The sequence below is a fragment of the Peromyscus maniculatus genome, chromosome 20 (genome assembly GCF_049852395.1).
Source record: "Peromyscus maniculatus bairdii isolate BWxNUB_F1_BW_parent chromosome 20, HU_Pman_BW_mat_3.1, whole genome shotgun sequence".
Classification (NCBI taxonomy): domain Eukaryota; kingdom Metazoa; phylum Chordata; class Mammalia; order Rodentia; family Cricetidae; genus Peromyscus; species Peromyscus maniculatus.
Window position 1 is genome coordinate 8,521,674 of NC_134871.1, and position 27,671 is coordinate 8,549,344.

Sequence of the window (27,671 nt, forward strand, 5' to 3'; positions counted from 1 at the left end):
CACAGTCAGTGTCCACTGAGAATAAAACTGCATAATGCTATTCATCTACTTACTTTTTTTAAAAAAATATAGATTTCCACTATGTAGCCAAGTCTAGCCTGAAACTCACTGTCTGCCTCCATCTACCTCCTGTGGCGGGATTACAAACATTTGCCACTTTGTCCAGTTTATAAACTTATTTTAACAAATAAAACGACACTGTATACGCCAAACACACTGTAAGTCTTTTGCATGGGTTACCTCATCTGATTTAATTTTGTAACAGCTCTGTGAAATTTTGTAAGGATGAAGCAAGACAAATATGAAAGTGGCTGGTACCAATAACTCATATCCTTTTTTTTTTTTCTGTATTTCACACTCCAGGGAGAAACTGCCAAAGTTAGGATATTAAAGGAGCATTTGGATGCTGTCTTTAACTCATATTTAACTCACACAAGATGAAGAACTTGTTATGGAGTTGTATGCTACAGACTGTAGTGTAGATACGTCATTTTTTTCCATCACAGTGACAAATAACTGAGGGAAAGGAGCGGGGAGGATTTACTTGGATTCATGGTTTCGGGATTTACGGTGTGTGGTCTTCAGGTTCCACCGACTCTGGGCCTGTGGTGAGGTGGACCGCCAGGTGGAGGGGTTCACGGAGCAGTTACCTAACTATGGCCAGGAAGGAGAGAGAGCCAGACGTGGCGGCTCATGCCTACCATCCCAGCCCTTGGGAGGCTGAAACAGAAGAATCACAATGAGTTTGTTTGACACTTGGACCACATAGTAAGTTCAAGGCCAGCCTCCCCTCTCTCGAGACCCTGTTTAAAAAGGAAAACAGCCATGGGTGGTAGTGTACACCTGTGACTTAAGCAGGTGGGAGGTAAAGGCAGGAGGGTCGGGAGTCCAAGACTGCCTGCTACAGAGCGAAGTTGAGGCCACCTTGGGCTACATGAAACGGCAAAACACGACAATAATAAAAGCAGACAGCAAGGGGGTGAGGCAAGCTATAGCCTTCAAAGACACAAAATGATTGGCTTCCCGGAACCAGACCCCTCCTCCTGTCGCCCACCTACCAATAATGCCATTAAATTATGACTCATCCGAGCCCTTAGGATCCAACCACTTCCACAAAGCTCTGGCAACCGGCAACCCATACCATACCAGCATATCAAGATGAGTTTGCCAGGCTCATTTAATTATAAGACCAAACAACCCTAACAACAGACTATTGGAAAGCATAAAGATAGGTAGGTGTGCCTACAATCTGTGACTTAACAGCTTGATATCATTTACCTAATACAGAATAGAAAGCAAATCTGGGTGATATTATGCTCTTTTCTATCCTTCCTCTCCCTGTAGAGCATTTTCCGCAGGTCTAGACTGCAGAGTTCGACTCCAAGTCCAGTTCAGGTTGATCACCAGCAGGGGGGCTTGCCTCTGCACAGCCTTCTGTTGCCTAGACGCTGACCTTTGCTCTGCTTCCCGTCTACCTTCCTACACGTTCTCAAACAGCCTCTGCACCCGGATTCTGCAGCGAAGCGGCCACTGCACACTTTCTCTCCTACCCTCATAGTTATGCTTGCCTGGTTACCCCCGGCCACCCAGATGATGAATGCTGAAGAGGCTGCTAGCAGCTGATAAGGAAACAACAGATTTTGACTGAAAATGGGGAAGGAAAGGATAAGAAAGGGGCCAAGTCAGTTGGCGGTCAAGGGCAGCAAAAGGCAAGGGGGGTGAAAAGGAAAAAACCTTGCATTCTAATTTCCAGTCTGCATAATTTTTTTTTTTTTAAGAAAAACATGTGCTTGACTTGAACTTGATCTTGAGTATAGACACTCTCATGGAGAAATGTCCTTACCAAGTTTTCTCCACCATTGCGGTGGGGATGCTCGATCCAGCTTCTTACCATGTCTTCCTGTAAGCCTTTCAGAGTCCAGTGACACCTGACCCAGAAATAGCACAATGGTCTCAATTCCCTAGAGCATTTGGGTGTAAACTGGTAATTCAGCCGGGTAAGACTCCAAGGGACGGCACCTTAGGAGAAATCACGTAAGATTCATACACCACGGCATGACAGTATTGATTCATGGGCAGTGAGTGAGTGAGTAGTCCACCTTAATGGGCTGGGAATGTTGACACTCTCTGCCCAGTAAGGCATGCTAATTTGGAATCTGGTTCTGCTTTGCATCTGGTTCAATAAGACACAGAACCTTTACAGAGAAAGATGGAAGAAATGTCCCACCAAAAAGGCGCCTATTGAAGGCGAAGCCCTGGGAGACGCTTTTCATCTTGCAGTAGAATTCCCTCTGGGCTCCGGGCCTTGGAGTGAGAGAAGACTCCAGCAGGCACATAAGGGGCCGTCTCTGTTCATGCAAGCTGTGGTCTCAGACCCTTACAGAGCCCACCCATTGTCTGGCCCTGGAGGGCTTGCTGGACAAACCAATGTGAGCTTTGTTTCTGGACTTGCTTGCTTTCATTTTAAGAAGTTTACGTCATCCCAAGTCACTCGTGGTGGAGCTGATGTGCAGAGGTATTTCCAAAGAGTGGGAAGAACACTTTAGCACACGCTTCAAACTGACTGACAATGTGTACATTCTCTGACCCTGTCATATAGTCTGGACTGGAGTCAGGGGGTCCTCTAACAACTGCATGCATTCTGTTGAGCACAAAAGTGTACAAAGACATTAAGAGTTTCTAATAAAGACTTCTTTTATAGCCAATTTCTCCCCCATCCCCTCTTTTTGAGACAGTGAATATCTGTTTGTCACCCTGGCTGTCCTAGAACTTGATATACAGACCATGCTGGCCTTGAACTCACAGAGATCCATCTGCTTTTGCCTCCTCAGTGCTGGGGTTAAAGGCATGCACCACCATACATGCTGCTTTCTTTCTTGAGACAACTTTGTCATAGTCAATAACAGCAAGAATAATAAAATAAACTTTTGAGAGGCCATGGACACATTCTACTTACCTAAATGAAAAGCAGGCATTCTTCATTGTGACTTCAAGTTCATGTAGAAAAAGCAAGGCCAAGTCAAGAATCAAGAACTTGTCAGGAATTAAAAGACAGTAGCAACACTCACAACTTAAATGAAGAATGCCTTGTTTTCTTTCCAGACATTGCAGGCATCCCTCAGTTTTTGTCTTGAAGGGATGAACTCAGTCAAGAGACAGACCATTTAATCGGAAGTTTATTTAACAAAACAGCAGTTTAATTAGTAAAGGTGAGCAGAGCAAGGCTGCATGTGGTGGTGTACACCTTTAATCCCAGCACTCCATAGCAGGTGGATCTCTGCGAGTTCGAGGCCAGCCTGGTCTATATAATGACTTCAGGATAGCCAGGTCTATGTAGAGGGGCCCTGCCTCAAAACAAAACAAAAACCAAACCAAGCTAAGCAGAGCACGCTGAAGAGGGGTTGGAGTGGCCTGTTCCTGGGTAGGAAGCAGTCTAGGGGGCTCTGCATGGTAGATTTTAAATAATTTTTATGAGGCATTCATGAGGTGAGTGTCAGAGCATCCAGAATCTCTAGATGCCCAAGTAAAGAACTCTGTAGGGAAGCCTGGGCCTCAGCTTTGCCATCCACAACAGAGCAAGATCTATTGTTCAGGGTCAAAACCAACTTGAATTATAGTCTCACTTTAATCAGCCCTACCCTTTCTCTTATCCGGTCACCTTGGCTATCTCCTGCCCTGCTGCAAGCCCTTTTATTGACCTTCCTTAATGTTGCCAGCCTCTTTGTCGCATTTTAACATTCATCTTACCTCAGCCATTTGCTTTGAGCACAACAGTTGTACCTGTCGGGGGCCACAAAGCAGGTAGGTGATGAAAGGGGGAGGTGAGGTGGAGTTGAAGATGCACTGAGAGAGGCATTGGAAGGTGGTCATCTTGGAACACACACACACACACACACACACACACACACACACACACACACACACACACAAGCACAGCACTGACGGATGCCACCTCAGCAAGCTTAGTTGCTGCTGCTTTCCAGGGAAAGGCTCTAACAACCTGGCAGCCTAAGGATTTGTCTCGGTTTTTATTTCGGGGTAAGCGTCTGTTTCAACAAAGCACTTTGCCCTTTACCTCTGCGTTCTTTGCTATGAGCTCACTTGATTTTCTCTGGCCACCAAGGTTCCTGTGGCTCCACCAGATGTCAGCCTGACCTTGCTGGTGCCTTCAGGAGGCCCTGGGGAGAGGAAAGACACAAAGACACACAAGCCTGCCTCAGGAATGAATAAAAGGGGAGTGGAGTCTCAAAGAGGGAACTTCCATTTCCGGAAAGGCTAGGGACCGCTACAAATTTGGAGACTTTCTTATAAACCCATACTTTTCTTTATCAAACATCTATCACATGGCTGCTGTGAGCTGAAATATAAGGATTTTGTTCATTCAGGTCCTAAATTTTGGAGTTTGGTAACAAGGCTAGCAAATATATATATATATATATAAATATATAAATATATATATATTATATATATATATATAAATATATAAATATATTATATATATATATATATATATATATATATATATATATATATATCTCTGGAGAGATACTTAGGTCTCCCGGCGTGTCTCTTAGACTGTTAAAACAATAGACCTCGAAGAAATGGAAATTTCCCAGGAATCTCATGCTGGGAAAAGGAAAAGACCCCTAGACAGACGATTTCCCACAAATCTAACAACTTGTCAGACCACCTTATAGAATACCATTGAAGCCCAGATAATGATGGGTCTTGACTGCTAAGATATGCATAACCTCAGCCCTCTATCTAAATTCCAATCTTATCTCTCTTCGGGATCCTGAAGAGTGTCAGTTTTTATGTAAGATGAGATGAAATGCATACGTGAGAAATAAGAGGATTGGGTGCGCTCAGAACAGTAACTATAAAGGAAGCTGATCAACGTTACTATAGTTCTAGTTTTGAGGCAAAGAAAACCCTAGCAATGGGCAAAATAAGCACGGTGGAATTGTGGTTTTGTGAGGCGTAAAGCATGAATGGAGCATCCGCCAGGTTAGAGAAATGAGCCCCAGCTCTTCACCTCATGGGAGGTGGGGATGGGTGTGGTCTCCAACTGTAAATGAACAGAACACAGAAAGTGTTGGGATGTAGCTAGGGAGTGGAGCATTCACCTAACATGCATGAAGTCCTGTGTTCAATCAGCAGGAGGAAGAGATGGGGGGAGGAGGAGGGGGCAGATGGGAAGGAGGAGGGAGAGCAGAAACAGCATCACTAAATCAGAGAACAGGGTCAATAGGTAAAGTGGCACACCCTGTAATCCCAGCACTCTGGAGGCTGAGGCCAGAGGGATTAGAGTTCAAGGCCAGTGTAGGACGCAGAGTAAGACTCTGTCTCTAAAAAATAAGTTTAAAAAAATTTAAAAAGTGATTTGTTCTCAAGGAAAAGCTTTTGTTCTAGATTTTTCTTCCCTATTAAGTGCATGCCCGTGACCTTGTACTCTTGGTCCTTGCCTATAAAACAGGAATTTTATGAGTATCTATGATGAAATTGTTATAATTTTTCCATAGGAAACATTTAGCAAAGCAGCTGGCTTATATTTAGAATGCAATAAATATTAACTATTGTTTTATGTGCCAGTGTGGTGCTGGGGGTTAACCTTGTGAGGCCTTGTGCAAGCTGAAAGCGTTTTCTACCACTAAACTATATCCATTGCCCTTATGTTCCCTACAATTGCTCATTTCTCCTTTCTTTTTTTTTCTTTTTTATTGACAGAGTCTAGCTGCGTATCCCATGCTTCTCTTAAATTCCTGATTCTCCTGCCTCAGCTTCCTGACGTTTAGGAGGGTATTATCATGCTTGGTTTCTATCAACTATTTCTAAGAATGTTTCTCCTTCCTCAAAATGGACCCACTTGAACCAGGAAATGTATAAGGTATCACAGAAGTTTTTTCTTTGTTTGTTTATAATATTCTAGCATGTTATGCTGTTTCTCCTTTCAGACTAAGCCAGGAAAGTATGCCTGACAAGAAACAGGCAAAGAAGCCACGGAGTGAATAGGGAAGAGGGAATGGATTGTAACGTACTAGGATAAGAAGAAACAAAACATTAATGAAGTAGGAGCAGCCCCTGCTTTCTAGAACCTTCTGCCACGTGAAGCATGGAAAGCACTAGCGTTTTTCACAGCAGATGCAGCTCATATTGGCGGTGAAAAAAAACAATCTGCAAAAACAAGGATTCTTTGTGTGCCACAACTGACAGGCATTCTCAGCTTCCCATGTGCCTCAGAGCTAGCTCTACTTGCTTGTTTTTCTTCTCTCTCTCTGCTGTTACCTATCGGTTCTGGGCGTTTCCCTGCTTAATATTTAGCTAGCCTTGATGTTCCCGTGTCCCACAGTTCATGGACTAGCAGGGTTGGGGTTCAGGCCGACCTGTCTGCTTCTTTAGCTTACCCAGCCGAAGAAGTGCACCGATCTTATATAATCTGCCCTCACTGTGTCTCAGAGACTTGTTCCGTGTTAAAAGTAACGCAAAATCAGACAGAGCCCCAGGCCAGCAGACTGGACCACAAGGTGTCACTCTCCACCTTCAGGAAGTCGTCGTCGTTAGGAATTAATTGGTCTTTGTGGACCCAAGCATGGCAGACTTCCAGAAATGGGTTTAATATTTAACCCCAAGGAAGCAAAGGACATAGAACAGGAAATACACAGTGCTAGGAAGTAAAGAGCGAGTCACACAGTGTGAAAGGCCAAGAAAAAAAGAGTTGTCAAGTTCTGAAAGGAAGGAAAGGGGACCCTCGAGCCAAGCTCTTTACCCAGCAATGTCTTCATTTTGCTGGGAGCCTTGTCAGATGTACCCGGCAAGCAGCAGCCTGCGCTTCCACTTTCTGACCACAGAAAGCGTGTGTGAACAGAAGCACCGGGAGCTGGTTGGATTACATCATCCCAGCGCGGATCTCCAACACCTCCAGACTTGGAGCCTCGTGGTCACCCCCCCACCCCCCCCCACCCCCCCCCCACCCCCCCCCCCCCCCCCCCCCCCGCTCCCTGCAAGAATGATGTCTCAACTAAGGTGTGTTCAGGACCAGAAACTTCCCTGTAATCGAGACTAAATCCCCAATATGTCCAGAGACTATACTGCAACTGTACATGTTAACTCTTTTATTTCTTTCTTTTTGTTTGTTTGTTTTTCGAGACAGGGTTTCTCTGTGTAGCTTTGGAGCCTGTCCTAGATCTCACTCTGTAGTAGACCAGGCTGGCCTCAAACTCATAGAGATCCGCCTGGCTCTGCCTTCCGAGTGCTAGGATTAAAGGCGTGTGCCACCACTGCCCGGCCTTTTATTGCTTTTCTAACAGGCTGTAAAAGTCCTTGGAGTCTGATAGAGCAGGACATAGATATTGCTATGTATTTTTTGTGAAATTATTTCACAAGGAATTCTAAAGTACTTGTTTAGTGTGTGCATGTGTGTGTGGGTGCACATGTGTCAATGCACGTGTGCATGGAGGTCAGAGGACAATTTAGGGCGGTTGGTTATCTTCTTCTGCCACGTGGGTTTTATGGAGGGATCAAACTCAGTTGCCAGGGTTGGCTGCAAGGCTCTTTCCCGGCTGAGCCATCTCACTAGCCCCACATTTTAAGTTTTAAAGGTTACATTTGGTTAGTTATCTCCCCATAATTTTTAATTTTACCTGATTAAGACTTGAATTCCGGCAGATGTGGTGGTGGCCCACCTGTAATCCCAGTATGTAGCACACAGAAGGAGCAGGAGGGTCACGAGTTCAAAGTCATCTTCAGCCTCATATCAAATTTGAGACCAGCCTGGGCTACATGAGACTTTATCTCAAAACAACAAACAAACAAACAAAAAACAAAAATCCCAACAGGGCCCAGAGAGATGACTCGGCCTTTTAGAGCACTTGTTGGCCCAGGCTCACTTCCCAGCGTCCACAGGGTGGCTCCCACTTGTCTCTAACTACAGTTGCAGGGAGATCCAAAGCCGCTTTTTGAGTTCTCCATGCACCAGGCATGCATGGGATGCATGGCATATGTGCAGGCAAAACATTTATACACATAATAAAATTTCAAAATCTGAAATAAATGAAAGCAACAATTCTAAAAAAAAATTCTACAGTTAAAAAAAATACCCAAAATACTAATATGATTGTCTAATATTTTTAACATTTTGAACAATGAAAATTCTACGGCCGTCAAAATCCTGTGTGTTGATTGTTAAGACACTTCAATACAACTCCCTCTAGACACGAACTTTGGGGTATATATTGCTGAATTTCTATTCTATGTCTTCTCTATTGATACCTGTGCTTAATCTGTACTAAAGCCTTTTCTTTGTGTGTGTATGTGTGTATATATGTGTATACAGGGGCTCAAAGAGGTCAGAGGTCAAGCTTGGGTGCTGTTCTTCAGGATCCACCCATCTTGGTTTTTTGAGATGGTCTCTCACTTGGTTGGAAGCCAGCCACATAAAGCAGGCTGGCAGGCCAGGGAGCCCCGGGCATCTGCCTGTCTCGGCTTCCTGGCAGTAAGATTACAAGCATGGGCTACTGTGCCCGGGGTTCAAGCTTAGGTGCTGATCCTTATAGGACAAAGAACTTTACAAATAAATAAATAAATAAATAAATAAATAACTCCAACTCTGTTTTGTACTGACTTATGCCAACATTCTTTTCTGTGTTCCAGAAACCCCAGCTTCCACCTCAGTTGAGATCTCTGAAAGACAAAATACAAACAATGACTAGGCAGCAGCTTAGGACTGCAGCTCTGTTCCCACCACACTTGGAAGGCCTGTTGACGGGAGAAGAGATCATTTGTGACTAGAAATTTATAAGTTTGTGGAAAAAAAAAAAATCTGGAAAAAAAATTGATGCTGGATAGAAATCTAGGAAACCCTGGAAAATTACACCAAACCCTATGATCTTAGAATAAATATCATTAAAAAAAAATTTAAGACTGAAGCAGCAAAAAGGCAAAAGAATGGCAAATTCCATATTGGCCACTGTGCGTTCTTTAGATGGTGGGGGCGGGGAGAATACAGTTAAATGTGGACTGCTAGAATAACACAACAAAATAAAACAAAAACGTAAAACAAAATCTGTACACTACTGTCAGCCTTCTTGAGCTGGGCAGTGCTTTACGGCACTCTGCGACTCTTCTACTTGTTTTTGACTCTTTGGATAGGCTCCTGCTGGCAACCCCTGCTGGCCTTAGCTCATGGCAAGCTTCCTGCTCAAACTCAGCTTCCTGGAATACAGGCACTAGCCAACACGCCCAGCCACAGAGTCTGTAATACCTGATCGGTGAAGGAAAGACTTCCAGGAGCCAGGCCCACAGGCGACCCTGGAAGGATGAGACAGTGGATGTAGGGACATACTGACAGTGTCCCTAGGGCCCATGTTCAGTGCCTAATACCCAAGTAACGTTTCTTGAATGAATGGATGAATGAATGAGTGAGTGAATGAATGAAGTAGATAAGGGACAGAAAAATCTGTCTTTTGGTTGACACTTCTCAATGCATCTGAAAGGCCACTCTCCCACACTTGTACTTAATTCCCCAACACAGAATTACATATTTATCAAATGAATGAAGAAATAGACATAATAAATTAGAAGCACATGGTAACACCTGCCAGCAATGACCTGCGCATTCTGAAGTTCCCTCAGACAGATTATGTGTTTTGAAGACTAAGTAGAACTTTATGATTGTGCAGTCGGAATATTGCAGATTCTGGATCGAAATTATCCTGGGCTTTCTCTATCCTTTTATTTTAAAAAAAAAATTGCCTATTTTGTATGTATGGGTGTTTCGTCTGCACACCCAGAAGACAGTGTCAGATCCCATGGGGCTATATTAATAGACGGTTGTGAGCCAATATGTGGATGCTGGAATCGAACTCAGGACCTCTGGAAGGGCAGCCAGTGCTCTTAACTCCTGAGCTCTCTCTCCAGCTCCTGACTGTAACTGTTAGTTAAAACCTTCGGAATGTACCCAACCCCAGAGCTAAGAATGTCATCGGATGGAATCTGAGATCCATAGCACTGTTCCCTGACTGACTGTAACCGGTAACTGCCTGCCTGATGTTCAGACCAAAGAACTGAGTAAAGGCACTGGCTTATGTCTTTAAGATTTATTTTGTGGCCCTGAGTATATATGCACGCGCGCGCGCACACACACACACACACACTCAGGTGTACGTGAGTGCTACACTTATGTAGGTACCTACAGAGGCCAGAAGAGGCCTTAGGATTCCTAGGACAGTTACAGATGCTTGTTGGCTGCCCAGTGTGGATGTTGGGACTGAATTAGGTTTTTCTGCAAGAACAGCAAGTGCATGGAGCCACTGAACTGTCTCTCCAGCTCTCTCTTTTGTTTTGTGACAACAAAAAATTCAGGTACGGCCGGGTGGTGGTGGTGCACGCCTTTAACCCCAGTACTCGGGAGGCAGAGGCAGGCGGGTCTCTGTGAGTTCGAGGCCAGCCTGGTCTCCAAAATGAGTTCCATGAAAGGCGCAAAGCTACACAGAGAAACCCTGTCTCAAAAAAAAAAAAAAAAAAAATTCAGGTACCCTCTCCACCTTCACCCCTCACCCCCCCCCCTTGTGAAACATTGGTGACTTGAATCCACGTCCTGGATAGCGTCACTCATCACTCAGATCAGGACAGTCTCTTATTCCCTCAGGAAAACAAAGAGCTGTGTAGCATCCCCTTATAGGGTGACAGCGAGTGGGCATCAGACAGGTAAGAGGAAAGGTTTTAAATGCACTTTTCTTGCAAAAGACCTTCAGAAAATATCTGTCACTGAGCACACTCACCAGGAGACTTTTGGTTACTTTGGCAAGTAAGAGGACCATGTGTCTTCTCTGCCAAGTCAGTAATTCAGCTTGAAGTGCAGCCCTTTCTTTAGGCAAAAAGTGGCCTATTTGTTTTTTGTTTTTTTGTTTTTTGTTTTTTGTTTTTTCTTTTTTCGAGACAGAGTTTCTCTGTGTAGTTTTGGTGCCTGTTCTGGATCTCACTCTGTAGACCAGGCTGGCCTCGAACTCACAGAGACCCACCTGGCTCTGCCTCCCGAGTGCTGGGATTAAAGGTGTGTGCCACCACCGCCCGGCAGACCAATTTGTTTTAAAAGACAGAAAGTCAAAGTCTTAAAGTCATTTTTATAATGTAATATTTATTTCATGCTATGCCCTTGTATTCTCATACAATCATTTTCAGAATTACAGTACAGATTTAATCAAGATAGCGAATCACTCTCACCAAATTTTAAAATAAAGCTATATATTAAGTACTTTTAAAAAACTCCTTTAAAGCCGGGCGGTGGTGGCGCACGCCTTTAATCCCAGCACTCGGGAGGCAGAGGCAGGCGGATCTCTGTGAGTTCGAGGCCAGCCTGGTCTACCAAGTGAGTTCCAGGAGAGGCGCAAAGCTACACAAGAGAAACCCTGTCTCGAAAAACCAAAAAAAAAAAAAAAAAAAAAAAAAAAAAAACTCCTTTAACAATACTATATGTGGCCGGGCGTTGGTGGCGCACGCCTTTAATCCCAGCACTCGGGAGGCAGAGCCATGTGGATCTCTGTGAGTTCGAGGCCAGCCTGGGCTACCAAGTGAGCTCTAGGAAAGGCGCAAAGCTACACAGAGAAACCCTGTCTCGAAAAACCAAAAAAAAAAAAAAAAAAAAAAAAAAAAAACAATACTATATGTGATCTCTGACGGGGAACTTCATTTTGGCACACAGCTCTTTCGTCCTTTTGGTACTGCAATGAAGAAATATACATCCCACCCGAAGTGCAGGTGGCAGAAGTCATGATGAATGTCAACAATCAATTTCCACCAGCCAGCAACACCAAAGCGCTCTAGAGTTATTCTCATCATTTATAGTCAAAGAAAAACAGAATTCTTGGCAGCCCATGGAGAAGAAGAGTCAGTACCAACAGTTTAAAACAGGCCTTGAACGTTGATCATCTCTACAATACATTTGAAAGGAAAGATTTGGAAACTCAAGACTCCCAATTGAATGGAAAACAGCAATATTCTTAACCTTGGTGTTTGTCTCTCCAAAAGAGGCCACCCGTCACATGATGGTATGACATTAGACACACATCATCTAGGCAAGGATGGCTTGTCTTTCTCATGTTACCTACCATTTCTCAACTAGTCTCCTTAATTATGTCTTTTGGGTATCACGTGTAGCCCAGGCTGGCCTTAGATGTGGTGATCCTTCTGCCTCTGCAGTGCTGGGATTGGAGGTGTGAGACTCTAGACCTCACAGATTATTTTTTACATAGGGTCTCTGTGTGTAGCCCAGGATGGCCTCGAACTCCTTTCTCTGGTATGAGTCTTCTCTTTGCTGTGGGCCACCATGCCTAGCTGTAATTAAACCTCAGAAGGCGGAACAGCCCAAAGGACAATGGCAGTTTTCATTTCAACAAAAGACGGGCCTTCTAATTTACACACACAGTGCTGAATAAGAAACAGAAACTGGGCCGGGCGTTGGTGGCGCACGCCTTTAATCCCAGCACTCGGGAGGCAGAGCCAGGCGGATCTCTGTGAGTTCGAGGCCAGCCTGGGCTACCAAGTGAGCTCCAGGAAAGGCGCAAAGCTACACAGAGAAACCCTGTCTCGAAAATCCAAAAAAAAAAAAAAAAAAAAAAAAAAAAGAAACAGAAACTGTCCTCCTTTCCATCATCAAAACATCAAACATCACACGCAAACATCTAAAAAAAAAAGCTTAGAACTTTGTGTCTAGTTTTCTTTTTCAGACAAAGTCTCTGTAGCCCAAGCTGGCCTTAAGCTCATGGCAACCCCGCTGCCTCAGCTTCCCAGATGCTGGGGGGATGGATTATAGGTGTGAGCCATCATGCCTGGCTTTGAAAATATTTTTTTTTCTCACGTCAGACGGGTAATGTGCCAACGTCGTAACAAGGTTTAATGGGCGGCACACATCACGCATGGGCGTGAATTCCCAATCATCATGCTTATGAACCAAAAAAAGGATCTGAAAATATTTTTTTTTAAGGGAACAAGAAGGAACATGTCTAAGGTGTGCAGGTAAATGTTATCTCAGGCAGTAAATATCATTTCCTCTTTGAAGATCATAGACGCACAAATATACATGAAGACCAAACTCATTTAAAACAGGCATGGTCGCTCAGACCTGTAATTCTAGTCCTCAGGAGGCTGAAGCAGGAGGATTGCTATGAGTTTGAGACTGGCCTGTGTGTGCTATACAATAAGTTCCTAGCCAACACGGGCTATACAGTTTCCTTGTATTTGAAACAAACAACAATAAAAGAAGATATTCCCTTCCCTCACAGACACCGGGTGTCACTTCCGTTTTTTGAGTACATCATGCCAAAGGCCTGCAGAAGGCTCCAGTGTAACAGGGCTGGATGATGGGAGACTCAGGAGCTTAAGACTCAAGCTCCTACCTGACAAGTTTCATGAGTCTGAGTGTAGCACAAGATGGTTCTATGACTCATTGGTTAGTCAGATTAATGATTAAACTGTGTTCCACACAGCCCATGCAGCACTGATATTTTAGGGTCTACATACCCGGAAGGCTTCATTAGAAACTGGACTTCATCAACACTCCCACCCAACGGTTGGACCAGAATTTGAATTCACAGAACCTGAAGCTTTCAATAGCTGCACTCAGCCAGCAATGGCCCCTTCTTTGCATTTACTTTTAGAGACAGAATTAAAAATGGCCACAAATTCCATGCCAGTCTTCTCACAAATGATGGTGTCTATTTCCCCACTCCTGGATTCTGGGCTAGTTTTATTTTTCAATTTATTTTTAAAGATTTATTTTAATTTGCATGCATGTAAAGTATGTACATGTATGTACCTGGTACGCAAAGAGGTCAGAAGAGGATTTGGAGAATTTAGGGAAGGAAGGAAGGAACGTCTTTAGGGACCTGGCAAAGATTTCTCTAAGGAGATGATGCCCAAAGGAGCTAAGGAGAATAAGTTTCCTGGGCAAAGAGGGAGAAATAACACTCTAGAAATAAGATATCATGTATGCAAACATTGAATGCATGAGACAAGGTTCTAGGGGCCATTGGAGTATTCATATTCACTAATTATTATATGAGGTTGTGCGTCCGTCCGTCTGTCCGTCCACCCGTGTGTGTGTGTGTGTGTGTGTGTGTGTGTGTGTGTGTGTGTGTGTGAGAGAGAGAGAGAGAGAGAGAGAGAGAGAGAGAGAGAGAGAAAGAGGGAGAGAGAGAGAGAGAGAGAGAGAGAGAGAGAGAGAGAGGGAGAGAGAGAGAAAGAGGGAGAGAGAGAGAGAGAGAGAGAGAGAAAGAGAGAGAGAGAGAGAGAGAGAGAGAGAGACCTTAACTCATGGTCAAAAAACATTTGCTGAGACAGGAGGACTAATGTGAGTTTTAGGTAGCCTGTGCCACATAGTAAGACCCTATCTTTAAAAAAAATGTCCTCCGGCACTTGGCCTTTAAATTGGGGGTGAGAAGAATCAAATAAGAAAACAGTTGAACTGTTCTTCACTCCCTCTCTGGTGGTCAGAAGGAAGGGCAGCATGGAGGGCAGAGAGGTGCTTCTGTGGTGTTCAGTTTGGCTGAAGGGGAATTATGGGAGCTAGGGTTCAATGCAAAGGGCACTGGGAGCTGAGCAGCGAGGAGAATGGAGCGCCCCACAGGCATCCTTTCCTCTTTTGTCTGTCAAGAAACACCGAAAGGCGCGGGCGTTGGTGGCGCACGCCTTAATTCCCAGCACTCGGGAGGCAGAGCCAGGCGGATCTCTGTGAGTTTGAGGCCAGCCTGGGTTACCAAGTGAGCTCCAGGAAAGGCACAAAGCTACACAGAGAAACCCTGTCTCGGAAAAAAAAAAAAAAAAAGAAACACCGAAAGGCAAAAAACATCTAAGACTCATCTGGTGGGGGAGGGTTATGATATATGAATGCGGTGTTGTGAGGCTGTAATCCCACTTAGGAAGTGGAAGATCGGGAGCTCGACACTGTCTCAAAGCAAACACAAACACAAATTAAAGCCATGGGGCCAGGCCTCCTTCTTAGTTGTTGGACTGTTCTGAGCATTTGATGAACCAACCTGCTTCCACTTCCTGGGTGCTGAGATTACAGGCGTGTGCTACCGCGTCTGGTTCAAAGGAAGTCTTTTCTAGATCAAAGAAGCACACACAAGTGTCACGAAGAATTCTAACACAAGATGGAGACTGTAGTGGCAAGCAGATCCCTAAAAGAGCAGCATATCCTGTGACATTCGACGCCTTGGAAAAATCCAGGCTAAGAAGGCATGCTGAGTGTCAAGGTTGTCACACCGAAGCCAGGTCCCTTAGAAGGGGATGCTTACAAAGGGCAATCCTGTCAGAGGTTTGACTTGGTGTCTTCCATAGGTATGGACAGACCTCTTTGCTTTCCCACCCAGAATATTTCAAATGAAACTCCAGAAATCTGCCAGAGCTGATTCATGGGGTAAAAGCATTCAGGCCTAGTGAGAGAAAAGAGGGACAGGCAGTTGTGGACATTGTCTCCTTGTCCATCTCCGCCAACCATGGCACAGAGTTTGATTTTTTTACCTCAGGCCATAGCTGAAACAGGTGAAGCTGAAAATTGGTGATAAAGGCGGAAGTTAAGGAAATATCAGTAGCCAGGGGATACCTAGCAAGGCCCTGTCTAAGAAAAAAAAAATGAAAAAAGAAAAAAAATGTAAATAGAGAGGAAAAACGTTACTTTGTGATGATGGCTTTGAAGCAGTTGAATGCTTAAGAACCTTCTTGGAAATTCTTGTTAGCAGGTCACATTCCTAGGGATGTTGCTTTCCTTTGAAGCTGGTGAAATCTACACTTATTGAACAGTCGCAGGCTATTTTTGGTGAAAATCTTTTTTGTTACTATGGCATCTCACTATGTTGCCCAGGCTGGCTCAACCACCAGAATTCAAGCGATCCTTCTCTTGCCTCTGTGTCCCATGTATCCAGGACAGCAGACGGCATTTCATTATTCCTGCCATCAGAGCACAATGGAAATGATGTAAACTATGTAATAACTGTTCTACAAACTTCGGAAAAGGGCATTTGCCCATGTTGCTATTTTGGCTCTTCAAAAACTCTCCGAAAACATGAAAACTGATGATGGAGGACTGGACTGGGCTCTAGTGAGGCAACACCACCCCACAGGGAAACTGTTTCCCTATCGTCACCTACATTGGCACAAGCACGTGTGTGCACACGTGTGTGTATGCGTGGTTTTTTGAGATGGGCACTCACATTGTGGGCTGAGGCTAGCCTTGAACTTGCAGCACCGCTCCTGCCTCGGCCTCCTGGGTGCTGGGATTATAGACCTGAGCCACCACACCCCTGCTGTGTTTTGTTTCTTTTTAAAGATGCGTTACCCGGTTCTTCCACATTCAAACACTGTATGAACGTCAAGGTGTGTACGGACAGAGAGAAGATCGGTATGTCCCAATGATCCATTTGTCTGGCAGTCTTGGCATGTCATTGCTGGGTTGTTCTGGGACGGGGCACCAGCAGGGAAGTCTCCTGGCTCAGCAGTCTAACTCCTCCATGACTTCCATGACGATTGTCCTTGGGCCTGTCAGGATCAGGTTGCTCACGGTGCGGTAGTCTACATTCAGCACGTTGAGCCCGTTGACAGAGACGACAAACTGACAGACCTGGAGCAATGACAGAGAGACAGAATGTCAGCTTGGGTTGGGGATGTAGCTCAGTTGATGAACCGCCCGCCCGAGACGCCCATAATCCCAGCACTTGAGGGCTGGAGGAAGTAGGTTCAGAATGGTTATTAGGCTATATAAAAAGGCCAGCCTGGGGTAAATGAGATCCTATCTCAGATACAGACCACACACACACACACACACACACACACACACACACACACACACACACACACACACAGTTATACTTGTCCATTTTTTTCATAGACTTAGTGTGTGGCCCAAACATTAATTATTCTTAAAATAGCCAAGCCCAACCAGCTATCTAGTCTGATTCAATAATTTCTAAAAGGACACTCTTTTTCTACAGGGGCAGGAGGACAGAAAAAGTATGTATTTTAGTCTTTTACAAAAATTGGGCTTAAATCCTAACTCTGAATTTTCTTAGCTTAGACTCATTATTTATATTTCTAAGCTTTATTTCCATCTATTGTATGGTTAACCACCTCATATGACTGTTGCAAGAATTGAGACAGATGAGTGCATGAAGCTTCTCTTATAGTGGGGATTATTCACAGTCTTGTAGTTGTTGTGCTTACAGCTGTAATTATTTGTATGGATTTGGTGTATATTGCCCCCTCCTCTTCTACACCTGTTGCTCCTACATGATTGTTAGTGGTGCCTCCTTTCACTCACCAAAATGTCTGACTAGTAATAATCTTTACATGCCTCCCTGTTTCCCATCCTTAGGAACATGGCTACTGAAAATGAGTGTATCATAGAGTTACGAGTATCACTCTGCAATGGCTGGTCAGCCAGTCTAGCCCAAAATGGTTAGCACCAGGTTCAGTGAGAAATCCTGTCTCAAAAATTATGTGGAGAGTGATAGAGGAAGATAATTGAGGTTGCCCTCCAACCTCCTTATGTACATACACTAGCTAGAGTGTATACACACATACACACAAAACCACACACACACACACAGACAGAGAGACAGAGAGAAGCAGACTGAAAGAGAGAGACAGAGATGGGCAGAGACAGATAAAGAAGAAAAAGAAGGATGCTCATGTTTTAAAGTACCCACCATCCATCCTAGCATGAGGACCAGAGTCTAGATCCCCAGGAACCCATATGCTGTGGTTTGAATAATAATGACACCCACAGGCTCATATATTTGAATGCTTACTCATCAAGGAGTGGCACTGTTTAAAAGGATTAGAAGGATTAGGTGGTGTGGCCTTGTTGGAGTAGTTATGGTCTTATTGGAAGAAGTGCATTACTGGGGGTGGGCTCTGAGGTTTCAAAAACCCCAAGCGAGGACCAGTGGTGTACTCTCTCTCTCTTGGCCTCAGGATGTGGCTCTCAGCTACTGCTCCAGTGCCATGTGGGTTGCCATGATCCTTGTCATGATGATAATGGACTAAGCCTCGGAAACTGCAAACAAACTCCCAACTAAATGCTCTCTTTTGTAAGAGTTGCCTTGGTCACGGTGTCTCTTCACAGCAATAGAAGAGTGACTAAGACATCATGTAAATGCCAGGGGTGTGTGGCAGCTCACCTATAACTTCCCCGGCATGCGGAAGGCAGAAACAGGGATTCCTGAAACAATCTGGCTAGCCAGATGAGCTAAATCTGAGTTCTGGGTTGTCTCAATGAGTAGGATGAAGAGTGATTGAAGGGGACCAATCAACCTTAGGTCTTCAGAGGCATGTGCAACAATACAGACAGACAGTCAGACAGACAGACAGACACACACACACACAGAGAATGAGGGAAAAAGGAGAAAGGCAAAAGTCAGTCTGTGGGAGGAAGGGAAAGGAGTGAGAGAGGAACAGATGGAACGCAGAACCTTCGGTTGGGATGATTAGGGGTCTCTCCATCCTAAGCCTGTAAGTGCATTGTGTGGACAATTAACATGCATGCCTGTGAGAAATAATAATTCAGCGTTGGAAACTCAACTAAAGAATTTGGGAAATACCAAAACCTTTGGGAACCCACCATTTCCTTTTTTATTGATTTTTGGCAAAGTAATGTCAATATAAACTTAAACTTAAAATCAAGTCCCAAAATATCTATACCTATTGCCTCCACAGACCCAAGTTGGAAAACATCAGAATCACAGCTTTGTTTCTGATGTTTAAAAAAAAGTTATAGGATTTGGAATCCTAAAAAAGGGATTTATGGCCTATGTCCCTTTGATGAGGGCCTTAATTAAAACAGGTCACTTCTCTCTCTCTCTCTCTTTTTAAACAATTTATTTATCTTTATTTTTTTTTATGTGCATTGGTGTATGCATGTATGTCTGTGTGAGAGTGGAGAGTCAGATCTTAGAGTTACAAACAGTTGTTAGCTGCCATGTGGGTGCTGGGAATTGAACCTGGGTCCTTTGGAAGAGCAGTTGGTGCTCTTAACCACTGAGCCATCACTCCAGCCCATTACTTCTCTTCTCTCTCATGTGCTTCATGATATAATATAAATATGCCTCATTTGGAGCTAGGGATGCAGCTCAGTTGGGAGAGCACTTGCCTCATATACACGGAGTCAGACCTAGGCTTGAATCCCAGGACCATATAAACTCATTGTGGTAACATGCACACGTAACCAGCACCTGGGAGTGGAGGCTGGAGGACTGGGTCAGAAGTTAAAGATTAACCTTAGCTGGTTGGAGGCCAGCCTGGGCTACATGAGACTCTACCTCAAAACAGAAGTGAAAATAAATAAGCATTACTCATTTGTAAAATTGACAGGTAAAAAATGTATATCCACACAAGTTTAAACTACACAATGAATTTAAAGCATTCTGGAAGACATCACGCAAACACTGGGTTTACTAATTCCTCTCTCTTTAAAAATGGCCATTTCCCAGCCAGCGGTGGTGGCCTATGCCTTTAATCCCAGCACTCAGGAGGCAGAGGCAGGTAGATCTCTGTGACTTCGATGCCAGCCTGGTCTATAGTGTGAGCTCCAGGACAGGACAGAGAAGTCCTGTCTCAGAAAAAAAAAAGGGGGGGGGGCAGGCCAGGGGATCATTTTCTTTATGACTACATAAGTAGAAAGTGTAATGTGGTAAGCAGGATCATATTTCTTCAGTAAACATGAACCCTGGCATTTCCACTGCTTAACCTTTGTTACTGGGGTATCTTACACGCAATCACCATTTCTCCTTTCCTATTCCCAAAGTTGGTCATCAAGGATTCAGGGCACGTCTGGAGTATACTCAGCAGTTTTCAACCACAGTCAAGGTCATAGTGATAACTGAGGTCACACTGCCTGATCACAACTCACCCAGAACAGAGCCACGAGTACTTTGGGGGTATGTTAGCACTGATCTAATTAGATTGTTGCCTTTGCTTTCCTCTGCCAAAGAATGAGAGGAATGCCACCCTCTCCCACCCAGGGCGCTGGACTTCAGAGCTGCGTTCTTTTCTCCAAAAGACTGCCTTTGTGTTGCTACATGGGAAGACAAGAATTGCCAGCTAACCCTCCACAGGCTCCCAGATAATTTTTTTTCTCTGAATCACACAGAGGTCACATTAGTCATTCAGTCTTCACCACAGTTATGCCCTGACGTCCCACACTGTCTTAACTAGCAAACACGTGAATGTTAGGAACTTCACATAGAATTCTAAGTAAATTCATGTTTCTCGGGGACAATGTTGAAATCCCATCATACCAGGACTGATGGCCACGTGGCTGGTAGTCTCTTTGAGACTGGGCAAATGACTTCTCATATACCACAGTCCTTAAATTAAAAGGTATTTATTTATTTGTATTTGTGTATACGTGTGTGTGCCAGCATGAGTTTATGTGTATAGGTGCCCAAGGAGTCCTGAAGACAGATCCCTTAGATCTGGAGTTACAGGCGGATCCCCCAGAGCTGGAGTTACACACACACACACACACACACACACACACACACACACACACACTCACAATTTTTCCCAGTTCTTAGCAAAGGAATCCTTTCTCGCCAATAACATAACTGAGATGTTATTTCAAACCTTTTACTAGAATAAAGAAAAAAAAATGCCTTCAAAACCTTACCCATGCTTATATCCAACACAGTATTTTTAGAGTCCGGCTGTCGGAAAGACGTCATCTCTCTCTAAGTGGCCTCAATCACTGCTGTGGTTGCAGCGTTTTCTACGTCCTGTTGCTCACTAAAATGTTCCAGATTATCTAGCTCCACAGGTCCCACTGTGTACTCTTGAGGTAACTCACAGCCATGGGCTTTCAGTTAGCATGTTTGGTCCACCATGCTTTGCAAATCAGCATACATTACAAGTAACAGCGGGAAGCACCCAGCCTGGGGGAAATTACTTCTCCTCTATGCTAAAAAGCGCAGGCGCACAAACACACAGACTACATGACGGCCTCCAGACAGGCCACTTTAGGAACATAATTTCTCCCTGCTGGGCTAGAGGCTTAGATGCCCACCTACTGAGCGTGATGGGAATTCTGGTGAAGTGGCCATGCTTTCTCTTTACCTTTAAGGATCTCTAACACACATACCTGTTTGCAAAGATCATATTGCAATTGTCCTGTCTCCTTAGTTCGTTGTGTGCGTTTGTGTATGAGTGTGTGTGTGTGTGTGTGTGTGTGTGTGTGTGTGTGTGTGTGTATGCGCATGTATAGAAGCCAGAGGTTGATGGCAAGTGTCTTCTTCAGTCACTCTCCACCCTATTGTTTTTGAGCCAGGTCCCCTCACCGAATCTGGAGCTCACCGATTCAGCTAGATTGGCTAGGCAGCAAGCCGAGGGAGCCCCCTGTCTGCACCTGTCCAGAACTGGGATGACAGGCACACTACTACTCCTGGCTTTGATGTGGGTGCTGAAGATCCTAACTTCAGCATTTTATCAACTGAGCCATTTCCCTGTCCCATCCTCTCTCATTTCGAGATAGGGTGTCATTTCACCCAGGGTTTGAACTCACTATTGAGCTAAGGCTGGCCCTGAACTGCTGATCATCCTGCCTCTACCTGGGATTGAGGCCAAGGCTTCACGGATGCTAGGCAAGCACTGGGCCAACTGAGATTAACCCCCATTCCTCAGTTCCAAGAAAAGGGACCCATCTCACCACCCACAAGGACACAGTGCTCTTACTCTCCAAATGAAAAGGCAGGAAGACATTCTTAATGAAGATGCAGAACAAAACCTTCCTGTGACACATGGAGCCGAGGTTAGGATGCAGCTTTGAGCAAACAGGCTTAGGAGAGAGGTCCTGAGCAACAGCACTGGTCCCTAAGAGTTAACAGGATGAAGGAGGCAGCACCAAGCACATTTCAGGGTGTGACCAAGTTGGGGTGAATACCCAGGCAGAACTCCAGCCTTCCTTCTGATGGAAAGCCACATTAACTAAATCATCCTGCCCCTCTCATTCCTCTCTCTGCATCAGGCCTGACAGACGTGCCACAACTCCCAGACAGATGGAATGCCCATGGGATTGTTCAACCATACACTTGCTCACATATGGCCGGAGCCTACCACAGTCACTCGGCTGTTTGACCTGAAGTGGGGGGCAAGGTTGGGGAGGAACACAGCACCTCCACTGCACCAGGGTCTTCTCAGCACCTGGAAGTTGGCAGTCACACCACACCCTCAAGAATGCAGCATTCAAGCAAATGCCGTCCCGACTGATCGGAAGAAAGATAAGACAGATGTGACCGAGTCTGGGGCTGGAGAGATTGCACAGCTGGCTACTCTCCAAGAGACTCTGGGTTCAGTTCTCGGGACCCACATGGGAGTTCACAACTGTTGTTGGTTGTTTCTGATCTTTTCTGTTTTGACTCTTTTGGGAGTCCGCCGCCACCCAGCTCCCAAATAAATCACACATGGAGACTTACTATTTCTTATGAATGCCTTAGCTTGGCTTATTGCTAACCAGCTTTTCCTAACTCTAATTATCCCATCTATCTTTTGCATGTTCCTTTTCTTGAGTCTGTATATCTTCCTTTCACCCTCACTCCATGGCTGGCTGGGTGGCTGGCCCTTTCTTTTCTTGCTCCTTGATCTCTTGCTCTTTCTTCTCCTCCTCCCAAATCTCTTCTTCTATTTATCCTCGCTGCCTGCCAGCCTCACTTATCCTTTCTCCTGCCTTGCTACTGGCTGTGCAGCTCTTTATTAGACCATCAGGTATTTTAGACAGGCAAAGTAACCCAGCTTCACAGAGTTAAACAAATGCAACAGAAGAGAATGCAATACATCTTTGCATCATTAAACAAATATTTCAGAGCATAAACAAATATAACACACCTTAAAATAATATTCTACAACATACAAACTATCCATAACTCCAGTTCCAGAGGATCTGATACCCTTTGCTGGCCTCCGCTGATGCTGTGTGTATATATATGGTGTATATGTACATACAGCTGTACATGTAGCAAAACACCCATATACATAAAATAAAAACAAATAAAATCTCAAAAGTGTGTCTTGTATCTATTAGTAAAGTGGGGAAGCCTACTTAAATGACACAGAAGGCACTGAGTAAATAAGACAGTAGAAAATGCTTCAGTAAAATGCTCTGAAGCGGTTAGACATCATCCTGACCAAATGCCCGTTAGAAGTGGGACCAGCCTGGGCATGATAGCGCAGTTGGTAAAATGCTTGCTTTGCAGGCATGTGACCCTGAGTTCAATCCCCCAGGGGCACGGTGGCACTTGCAATCTCAGTCCCGAGGAAGTGGGGACAGAAGGGTCCCTGGGACTTGCTTCTCAGTTATTTTAGCCTGACTGTGAGTTTCAGGCCAGTGGGAGACCCTTCTCAGACTGAGGTGGAGTGTGCTCCCGAGGAGGACATCTGAGGTTGTCCTCTGGCCTCCACATGCACATACATGTACCCATGAGTGCCCATGTGCAAGTGTGTGCATGTGTACACACACACACACACACACACACACACACACACACACACACATTTTAAAAAGAGATAAAATGTGTGGGCATGGTGACTGTGGTGGTTTGAAAGAAGATGGCAACCATGGGGAGTGGCACTATTGGGAGATGTGGCTTTGTTGGAGTAGGTGTGGCCTTGTGGGAGGAAGTGTGTATTTGTGGGGATGGGGCTTTGAGGTTTCCTTTTGCTCAGGCTATGCTTAGTGTGACACACAGACTCCTGCTGCCTGTGGGTCAAGATATAGAACTCTCAGTTTCCTTTCCAGCACCATGTCTGCCTACATGCCATGATGTCCCACCATGATGGTAATGGACTAAACCTTCGAAACTGTAAGCCAGCCCTAATTAAATGTTTTCCTTTATAAAAGTCGCCATGGTCATGGTGTCCCCTCACAGCAATAGAAACTCTAACCAGGACAGTGACACACATCAGTAATTCCAGCACTTGGGAGGCTGAGGCAGGAGGAGTGTTGTGAGTTTAAGGCCAGCCTGGCTACAACAGAAAGGCCTGTTCTCCAAACCAATCAACCAAACCACTAACGCCTCAAAACCAAAAGCAAAAATGTAGAACCTTTCCCTGAAACCCACTAGCCTGTCGTCTCCTGGGTATGTCTCGTGCCAGAAAGTGCATGAATCAGGAGATCAATTACACATCAGCAGGACTAGCTCTGCATCCCATCCATAAGGCAGAGTCATCCATGTTTACTGCTCTGCATTGCTTAAGGGAAAAGCACATTCAAAATACATAAGGGTCGCTCTCAAACTGCAGAGTACACACAAGGCACTTTTGGTGACATTGAGTAATCCTTCTGTACACTGTGAATATGTATTGTTCTCATTGGTTATTAAATGGCTGACAGGCTGGTAGCTGGGCAGGAAGTTAAGCAGGAAAGCCAAACCAAGAATGATGGGAAGAGGGAGGTCATATTTGGGAGAGACACCAGCCAGCCGCCGAGCAAGCAGAACATATAAAAAAAAAATTAGTCAACAAGCCATGACCCACATGGCAAAGCATAAACAGAAATATGGGTTAATTTACATGTAAGAGTTAGTTAGTAACAAGCCTGAGCTATTGGCCGAGCATTTATAATTCATATTCAGCCTTCAGCCTCTGAGTGGTTATTTGGGGAGCTTTTGAAAGTGTGTAATCTCACATCTTACTTAAGGCCTACCAGACTGCATTGGAGAGAGCCCCAGGATCTAAATTGTCAGTGACACTAGGCTACAGTAATGAATGAGGTGACGATGAATGGCTCCTTGACTGTAGAATTTACAGACTCCAGGAGGAAAAGGTATGACTATAAGGCATATAATTACCCTTGGTGACAATGTGTATAGGATTTGGCCAGCAAGTTCCCCAAATCGCATCATTTGCCTAAATGATTGATGGCATGATCTCATCTCTGCTGTTAACCAGCATTAGCGACTCTATCTTTTGGGTGTTGTTGCCATCTTTGTCTCACGCCAGAAATAAGACAGGAGAAGATTAAGCATGGCATCTGTCTTTTGTAGGTGGGTGAAGAATTAGGCAATCCTCACAAGATAGATGTTAGCATGTTCAACAGTCATTGTTAGGAAATGAGTACCCTAAGAAGTTTATCTCTGAGAATTCCCATTGTCCCCTTCCTTCCTCCTCCCCCAACACAGGCTTCCTCAAAGGCAAAACTATGTATAGGGACCAGGAGTTAATACCTAGTTTGTTGTATGATATTTTGTTTGTGTTCTGAGAAGCAAGGCTTGCCTGGAGACCAGGGGGTAGAGCTAGCCACTAACTAATACCTAGCTATAGAAGCTGGAAGATCAGGAGTTCAAGGCCACCCTGGGCTACACGAGATTGAATCAGTCTAAAAGAGAAACAGAGCGGTTGGTGGTGGTTCACACCTTTATCCCAGTACTTGGGAGGTGGAGACAGGATCTGGCCCATTGAGACTGAGGATGTAAGAAGATGGCTAGCTGCTCTGCTTCTCTGATCTTTCAGCTTTCACCTTCACTATCTGAATCCAAGTTTTTATTGTAAAGACTAAATAAGATCACATTTCACTAGTCTCAGATCTGTACCCCTGAAGCTAAATGTTACTTTACTTCCTAAGCATGAGTTTCCAAAACAAAACTAACAACTCCCCACACCCTGTCTCTTTAAAGTATTTTTCACCTCTAAAATCCTTTTGCTTAGTTTTTCAAGGCAGAATTTTACTGTGTATCCCTGGCTGTCTGTCCTGAAACTTGCTCTGTAGACCCAGTTGGCCTTGAACTCACAGAGATCCACCTGCCGCTGCCTCCTGAGTGCTGGGATTAAGGGTGAGCACCACCACCACCTGGTTTATTGTTTAAGTTTTCATTCTTGAGATGTTGTCTTGCTCTGCAGAGCTGGCTGGACAAAATTTGCTGCACAGGCCTGGCTGGCTTCAAACATGCAGACCTCAGGAACCTCTGGAATTAGTTTGCACTGCCATGCCCAGTCTTTTCCTCTAGAATCCTCCATGGAAAAAAGAAATCCAGCTCTACTTAGTGATCAACAACACATTCACCAGTAATAATGTCCCCAGCCTGTTCATCACTCACACGCCAAGAAACAGGCCAGGCATGTGCTTTTATTAAATTTGTAAAAGAAATGTTATTCTTCTTAGGAATGTAAACTGAACTTCAGAACAATATAAATAAATGAAAGAATACAGGAGACTCTCTCATGCATCAATGTGTTGTAGGCTTTTATACGTTTTTAAAAAAAGTTTAACCAAAAGGTCATATTATAGAGCTTGAACCCAGGAAGGCAGTGTAGTCTTTATTTATTTATTTATTTATTTATTTATTTATTTATTTATTTATTTATTTATTTTAAAGATTTAATTTATTACGTGTACAATATTCTGCCTGCATGTGTCCCTGCAGGCCAGAAGAGGGCACCAGATCTCATTACAGATGGTTGTGAGCCATCATATGGTTGCTGGGAATTGAACTCAGGACCTCTGGAAGAGCAGTCGGTGCTCTTAACCCCTGAGCCGTCTCTCCAGCCCCCAGTGAAGTCTTATTAGAGAAAAACTTCTGTGAAAGAATTTATAGGCCAGAGACTGATCCACACACAGTCATCTGCCATGATTAAAGCGGCAAAGTAGAAAAAGCTGAGTCAATCCATCAGGAAGACATAACAGCTGATAGCCTACGTATCTGACCAAAAAAGCCGTGTAGCAAAAGCCCAGGAACTGAAGATGCAGTGGGTACCTCAATAACGCTAGTTGAGACTGGTTTTCAGTAACAGATAGCAGCAGGCAGAAGAGCAATCCACACGCACATGCCGCGCATGCCGCCCTTCTCACCAGCACCCCTCCCCTCCGCTATGTACCGAGTCCTGTTGTTATGGCGATCAGCTGTGGCCACACTAGCAGTTCACACTGTAACAACTGCAGATACACACAACACAAACCATTTACATACCTCTATATAGGTCATACGACTGTTTTCATGTCCACCTTTGCACTTAGGTGAAAATTAATTTTCTTTCTCCCCTCCCACCCCTGTGTGAAGGAGAAAGAGAAAGTGTGTGTGTGTGTGTGTGTGTGTGTGTGTATGAGAGAGAGAGAGAGAGAGAGAGAGAGAGAGAGAGAGAGAGAGAGAGAGAGAGAGAGAGAGGTGTCTGGGAGTTACCTTAAACTTCTGACCCTCTGAGCCCCGCCTTCTAAGTGTGGGATTGTAGAAGTGAGCCACCATACTTGGCTTCCATTAGTGAAATTTAAAGTAAACAGAGCAGGCCTTTGAGATGACTCAATTGGTAAAGGCGCATGTGTGTGTACATGCGCGCGCACACGTATACACACACACACACACACACACACACACACACACACACACACTTTTTATTTAAAACTAAGCAGAACATCCATGAAGGAATCATGTTCCTGTCCACGCGGTGTTCACGTGAACAAAGTTGCTTCAGAACAGAGTAGAATTTTACTCAAAAATAGGTCTTCTACCACAAAGTCCTAGACATAAGGAGACCGCCAACTTGGCAGTGAGTCATAATCCATTACACTAATGGACTGCGATTTGTTTACACGAACACCACATTCAAGGACCCTGCTTAGGAGTTCCCCGCGCTGCAGTTGTGAACAAGCTGTGTTTGTTTGGGCGAGGAAGAGCCGCCAGCACAGCAGAGTACACTCCTCTCAA

The 27,671-nt window shown here is 44.6% G+C and overlaps 1 protein-coding gene and 1 non-coding gene across 2 annotated transcripts in view; both read right to left on the reverse strand.

Annotated features, from left to right (window-relative positions):
• Positions 1-12,852: 12,852 nt before the first annotated feature.
• On the reverse strand, positions 12,853-12,958 carry LOC121824549 (small nucleolar RNA U13). The gene has a single exon (XR_006066489.2). It is a non-coding gene; the product is annotated as a small nucleolar RNA U13 (small nucleolar RNA).
• Positions 12,959-13,761: 803 nt separating this feature from the next.
• The window catches only part of Deptor (DEP domain containing MTOR interacting protein), a 161,746-nt gene continuing 147,836 nt past the window's right edge, over positions 13,762-27,671 (reverse strand). Inside the window, exon 9 of the mRNA XM_006982386.4 lies at positions 13,762-16,612. Within this exon, the coding sequence (XP_006982448.2) occupies positions 16,484-16,612 (129 nt within the window). The 3' untranslated portion in view covers positions 13,762-16,483. The remainder of the gene's footprint in view (positions 16,613-27,671) is intronic.